Source organism: Triticum dicoccoides, chromosome 6A (genome assembly GCF_002162155.2).
Source record: "Triticum dicoccoides isolate Atlit2015 ecotype Zavitan chromosome 6A, WEW_v2.0, whole genome shotgun sequence".
NCBI classification, from domain to species: Eukaryota; Viridiplantae; Streptophyta; class Magnoliopsida; order Poales; family Poaceae; genus Triticum; species Triticum dicoccoides.
Genome location: NC_041390.1, coordinates 394,664,546 through 394,671,035, shown reverse-complemented (window position 1 = coordinate 394,671,035; position 6,490 = coordinate 394,664,546). Strand labels below are relative to the sequence as shown.

Genomic DNA, 6,490 nt, shown 5'->3' with positions numbered 1-6,490 from the left:
GTAAGAGCCCTACTCCTGCATTCCTCATTGTCATTATATATTCATGGGAAGTACACAATCTATTACAGAGTTGGGAGAACTTGATGAGATCCAAGTACCGATTTGGGTACTAAGTGTGCAATCACTAGGGTTTGATGGCTCCAGATTATGTAGTACTTCCTGTGGGGTCCACACATCAACTTTGCAAAATTCCTGTGTTTTCCGTTTCTTCAAATCCACAAGATAGAAAACTCAATCCCTATGTTTTTCCTACTCCTATATTTTGGGATTCCTTCGTTCCAAACGGCACCTAGGTTTCTCCTTACTATTTTGTATAGTTCATTGCTCTAAATTTCAAGGTAATATAAAAATCATGTAGATATAGTGCTTTACCTATTTGGATAAAATTAATCCTGGTGGCAAACACAAGGAATGGGCAATCCACACTTGCATGTGCTTTGCCCAACAAGTTCCACCGTGCCAAGCCCTAACCCACAGCCAAGTCTAGAATCCCCAAACATAAAATTAATAGTCTGTACCCAGAATCATCCTCTTGCTGAAGTGATATTTGTGCTCCCCCATTCTGTTTCATAGCTTATTCTTCACACAGATCATTGAAGAAAAGAACTCGCAAGTGACAACAACACTTGCAGTTAGGACGCGCCTCGTCTGCTGTGAAGAAGGCACGGCAGAACTGCCATGGAGCATAATCTGAGCCGTTCTTATCTCACCAAACTGATCTGACGAACAACAAAACAGCCCGTCCACGTACGCATGCAGGGAGCGCGCCAAATCTCTCCTTCCTTTCTTTCGTTGGCGCCAAAAAGCAGCCGTCTGCTCGTATTCTGGCGCCAAAAATCAGGTTCTCGGCTACGCGCAGAGAGACGAAGACGATCATCCACTGGCACGCCGCTGTGGCCGCCGGCAATCATTGCTGAAGACGGTGGGTCGTTGCTACAGACGGCGATCAACTCGGAAGACGGCGGGCTGCCGTGGCCGACGGCATCCGAACGCCGCTGCCTCCCTCCATAAACCCTCACGCTCTCTATATTCTTGAAGGTAAAACACAATCCACGATCTTGTTTGTCATCAACCACAGTCCACCTTCACCCTCATCTTCTTATCTTCTATATCACTCTGAAGTCTGTTTAATCGCTGCTGATTTTGTGCAATCCACCCAAGTGAGCTTCTGTAGCATGGAGAACCAACAAATCAACAAGGAAAACCAGACCTCTGCTTCAATTGGGTAAGTGAGAAGCATTACAACAACAGCAACATAATCCTCTTTATGTTTTAGAAGAAACAATTGTGTGCAATCTCCTAACTATTGTCTAGTGTTGTCTATTTTACAGAAATAATGTACCAAGCTGGATAAAACAAATTGGCATGAAGTTTAGCAGTTTGGATGAGGCTTGGATTTTTGGGAGCATTATGGTGGCAGAGTTGGGTTTGGTGTTAGGAAAAGGTACTCAAATCCGAGCAAATTTGATGGAACAATTACTTCATGCAGATTTGTGTGTCGTAAAGAGGGTCGTCGAGGAAAAGACAAAAGAGATAAGTATATTAAGCAACCTCGAGCAGAAATTAGGACTGGTTGCCAAGCTCGTATGGGTCTTACAATAGATCGGGAAAGTGGTAATTACGAAGCTTTTGATCTTGTTCTTGAACACAATCACATGTTGCAGTTGCAAGAAACATGCCACCTCATGCCCTCACAGCTAAAGATAACTGAAATTCAAGCATTTGAGATTGAAATTGCCGACGATTCGGGTATTGGACCAAAAGCTGCACATGAATCAGCTTGCCGACGAGTTGGCGGATCATCCATCCTTGGCTACATTCAACGGGATCACAAAAATTACTTGCATACTAAGCGCCAAAGGGAACTAAAATATGGTGAAGCAGGAAGTATCTTGAAATATTTCCAGGATAACATCAGAGAAAACCCATCATTTCAATATGACATACAACATGATTGTGAAGAACAGATCACAAATATATTCTGGGCTGATGCAAGAATGATAATTGATTACGCTCATTTCTGTGACGTTGTAACTTTTGACACCACATTTGGAACAAACAAGGAGCATCGGCCGTTTGGCGTATTTGTTTGGTTCAACCATTTCAGAGAAACTGTTATTTTTTGGTGCTTGTCTTCTGTATGATGAAACATTTGAATCTTTTAGATGGCTTTCTGAAACTTTTCTGTCAATACACAATCAGAAGCAGCCCAAGACCATATATACCAATCAAGACATTGCAATGGGAAATGCAGTGGAGTGTATTTTCAGCAGCACGACATGGGCTATGCACTTTTCACATAATGCAAAATGCCGTTAACCATTTATCTTGTTGCAAGGACAAGGACAAAGAAAATGAAGAGGACAAGAAAAAGGAAGAATCAAATATTCTTGCAGACTTTAGTGCTTGCATGTTCAAGTACGAAGAGCTGGACAAATTTGAGGAAGCTTTTCACACCATGAGAACTAAAGTAGAGAAACAAACTTAGTTTGATAGCATTTATAAGGTAAAAGAGAAGCGGGCTGCATGTTATATGAAGGATGCATTCACCTTGAGAATGCGAAGTACACAACTAAGTGAAAGTTTGAACAATGACCTCAAGCACCATTTGAAATCAGATCTTGGCGTGATCCGTTTTTTCAAGCATTTTGAAAGGGTTGTTCAAGGGAAATGAGACATTGAGTTGAGTTCCGAGTATGAGTCAAGGGAGCCAGTACCTAGGGTCAAAATGAGAACACCCATGCTGGTCCAAGCAAGCCAAGTTTACACTCCTATCATATTCGAATGTTTCCAAAAAGAATATGAGAGATCCATTGCAGCCTGCACTAAACAGTTGAATGTGGAGTATGAATTTGCAGCAACTATTAGTACTCCTTTTGAAGCGCCAACCTTTGAAGAGGAAAGCAAAGTCATTGCTAATCCATTGGAGCAAACAGCTTTTTGTAGTTGTGGACAATTTAAGAGAATAGGGATATTTTGTGCACATGCTCTCCAAATTCTTGATTTGATGAACATTAAGCTACTACCAGCGCATTATATTTTGAAGTGATGGACTCGAGAAGCACGGTCTGGAACTGTTCAAGATAGAGGTGGACGAAATGTTGTTGAGAATCCAATGTTGGCTGCTGTTCTTCGCTACAAATATCTCTCGCATGAGTTCGTAAATTTGGCCACTCCAGCGTCTAGATCTGAAGAATGTTGTGTTTTACTTGATGAAGTGCTCGATAGTGTTGGTAAGGCTATTGCTGCCAAGCTGCAACTTGGAAATGAAAGTAACCCTGATAAGGGATGTGATACACAAGTAATAGCAGAAAAATCAAATGAACATTTAGCAGCTGCACGCCTAAAGAAAAAATCTCCTCGGAAGAAAACAAAAAAGAGAAAACTAAGTTGGATTGACAAATTCCACAAGGGGAAGAAGAAGAAAGAACAAGCTGAAGTTGTGAAAGCACAAGAGTTACCTAAGGTATGTTCTTTATTATATGCAACAAGAGACTTAAATGTTGAAGTTTTCTGAAACAAGAGACTTACTTAAATGTTGGGTTCCCAGCAACAAGAAAGTGGGAACACAAATACAAAAAATCAGAATAATAATTCCCGGGGTTCTGGGTTCCGAAGCTTCACCGATCTATTGACGGTATGTTCCATGTGCAAGTCTGTTGAGATGTCAAGTTTTGCTAAAGTCAATAATGCATTGGTGTTAAGATATCAAATGTTCTTTAAAATGCAGGTTTTTAGTATTGAAGACATTGATGCCGAATATATCTTTTGATCATGCAAAGATTTCAAGACGAAGTTTTAAGAAGTGTTTGGTGTGGCTCCAGGATTGGTGTGTTCAGAAATTTAGAAATCCTCTAAAACAAGCATTTGCATTTTGGCCTTTCGGGAAATGGCATAATAATCCGTCTGTGACTCTGTGACTTGCATGCTCCGGTGCTAAATTTGTATTAACACTTTGACATTTCTTGATTAAAAGTTGTATCTCTGACTGTGTGTTGATTAAAGAATGAGATGAGCGTTTAGTAGCAGCCAAGGTGGCTTTGTTTTGTACCTCCTGGTTCTCTTTGTGTGTGTTTCAGGCTTGCTCATATTCTGAACTGTAGGCCGGCGATTTGCTTGTGGTCGTCAGTTTTGCTCCCTTCCGTTAAGAGTGACAAGACGGTGACAAGTCATCGTGCAGTGCTTAGTGCCGACGGCCGCCGCGTCGCCGGACGTTCAACTGTGCTCTGTTTTTCCTTTCTGCGTCAGGTCTGTTGCTCGGAAATACTCGCAGAGTAGAAGGGAAGAGAGACTTGGCGCGCTTCCTGTATGCGTACGTGGACGGGCTGTTTTGCTGTTCGTCCGATCAGTTTGGTGAGATAAGAACGGCTGAGATTATGCTCCACAGCAATTCTGCCGTGCCTTCTTCACGGCAGACGAGCCACGTCCTTGCAGTTCACGGGTCCTCTATGAGCATAACTAGCAAAAAGGCCCGTGCGTTGCAGCGGGAGGAAAAAATCCTCTCATATCTCTAACTGGGTCAGTTGGACAAATTGTGTGTGGACGGTTGGTAGGTTATGAGATCGAACCCTCCCATCGGCAATTTTATTTTTTTACCACCTCTCCAGACCTGGGCCACAGTGCGCCGCCAGGTGGGCTTCCTCCGTTGGGCCAAAACAGGTGGCAAGTAATGAAACCAAATAGCATACGTGAAATTAATTGAAGCGGAACCAAAGGAAGCGGGACGAAACCAAGAATATCACCTCCCTTTAATAGTAGGTATAGATATAGATATAGATATAGATATGAAGCTCCGCAAAACTTTATTACTCACCTTAACCTTTCACCCCTCTACACATATGAGCAATGAAGTTTGCAAGTTCAAAGAGCGGAAACGTCAACTTTGTCTAAGAAATCCTTAGGCTGCAACAAACGATTTAGGTGAGCATAGTTGCCGAAAACGGGGAACTGTGCCACGTCCCCTGTACCGGGAACATCGACCCGGATCGAGGGTCGGGGTCGACAGAGGGAACGACGCGATTCGGTGACGGGAACGCGACCCCGGAAACGTAGGTTCGCAGCTTCGATTCAGCAATCCCAAATATTGGTTCTTGACCCAACTTGCCAAGGAACGGAAGGCCAACTGGATAGTCAAGACTTACCTGGAGCCCATTGCATGAGCCTTCTGCCGTCGACCAAAACGATGAGTGTCGGAGGCTGGCGTGGAGTGTGGACGTGTGGATGCGGTGCCCGGTGGTGCCGGCGGCTGGTGTTGACGTGCAGACTGTGGACGTGGTGCTCGATGGCCGTATGGCGCCGGCGACTGGTGTAGACCTGCGGATGCGGTGCCTGTGGACGTGCGGACGGGGTGCCCGGCGGCGCCGGGCGGCTGGCGTCAACGTGCGGACTGCGGAGACGGTGCTTGACGGCCGAACGGCGCCGGCGGCTGGTGTGGACCTGCGGATGCGATGCCGGGCTTTCCGCTGCCCATCCTCTTGATTAGAGTTTGGGATTTGGGAATCATACGTAGGGGCAGATTTTGTGGAGTAGATTACTTGCCGCTGTCAAAACATTCAGCGGAATATTTTCACACTTTCCCTCCCTCCGTGTCATCTCCCTAAAATGAAATGTGCTTTAATATATATTCTCTGCAAAATGGATAATTTGACGAGGGCCCCGTTCCTCGACCCGCCGTATCGTTCCGGGGTCATCGTTCCCAAACTAATTGGGTCGCGTTCCACCTATCGATCGGTTCCACCAGGCGATTCTCGACCCTTGTTCCCGTCCCTCGTTCCCGTCGTCCCGGGAACTTGGCAACTAGTATGTAGGTGAGTAAGACCGACCACATCACACGAAACACAAATGAATCGGGGAGGCAAAGAGACCATCCCAGATTGTTGCAGTAAACAAACTCGCGCCGGGTACAAAAGATAACATCCGATGGAAAGGAGAGGAAAGATAAGGAGGGGGGTGGATGGGTTCTGATGTTACCTGCCAGAGGCGCTTTAGGCGTTTCTTGGCGTTGTTCTTGCGGGTGGTGGTGAGCTTGATCCGCTTCCACAACAGGCCCGGGGAGTCGTTCCGCTTCACCACCTCCAGCGCTCTTGTCGCCCAGAACGCGGCCGCGCCGCCGGACAGCCCACCGCCCGCCATTGGTGATTCTGCCCCTCGCTCGCTTCTTCTTTTCTTTTTTGATTTGTTTGATGAGGGTTTCTTCTTCTTGGTCGACCCTTCGGCGGCGGAGGAGGTTTAGGGCAGGGTTTATTTCGGGCCTCTAGCTTTAGATGGGCGTCATGGGCCACATGTGCTTTTTTTTTTTGCGGGAATGGGCCACATGTGCTAGCTGGTAGTAACTAATCAGTTATTTCTTTATAGGAGGAAATGGGACTGATGCAAGAGTGTGTTTGTTTAGACCTGTATACTTACAAGAAGGTTGATTTCAGAATTCTTATGTTTATTGTAAGAAGCACATTCTCATGTATAGATATAGGAGGATATGTGTCAATTTCGG

The 6,490-nt window shown here is 45.2% G+C and overlaps 1 protein-coding gene across 1 annotated transcript in view; it reads right to left on the bottom strand.

Annotated features, from left to right (window-relative positions):
* Positions 1-6,223, bottom strand: part of LOC119316993 — a 9,674-nt gene extending 3,451 nt beyond the window's left edge. Inside the window, exon 1 of the mRNA XM_037591379.1 lies at positions 5,971-6,223. Coding sequence (XP_037447276.1) covers positions 5,971-6,132 — 162 coding nt within the window. The 5' untranslated portion in view covers positions 6,133-6,223. The remainder of the gene's footprint in view (positions 1-5,970) is intronic.
* Between the last annotated feature and the right edge of the window lie 267 nt (positions 6,224-6,490).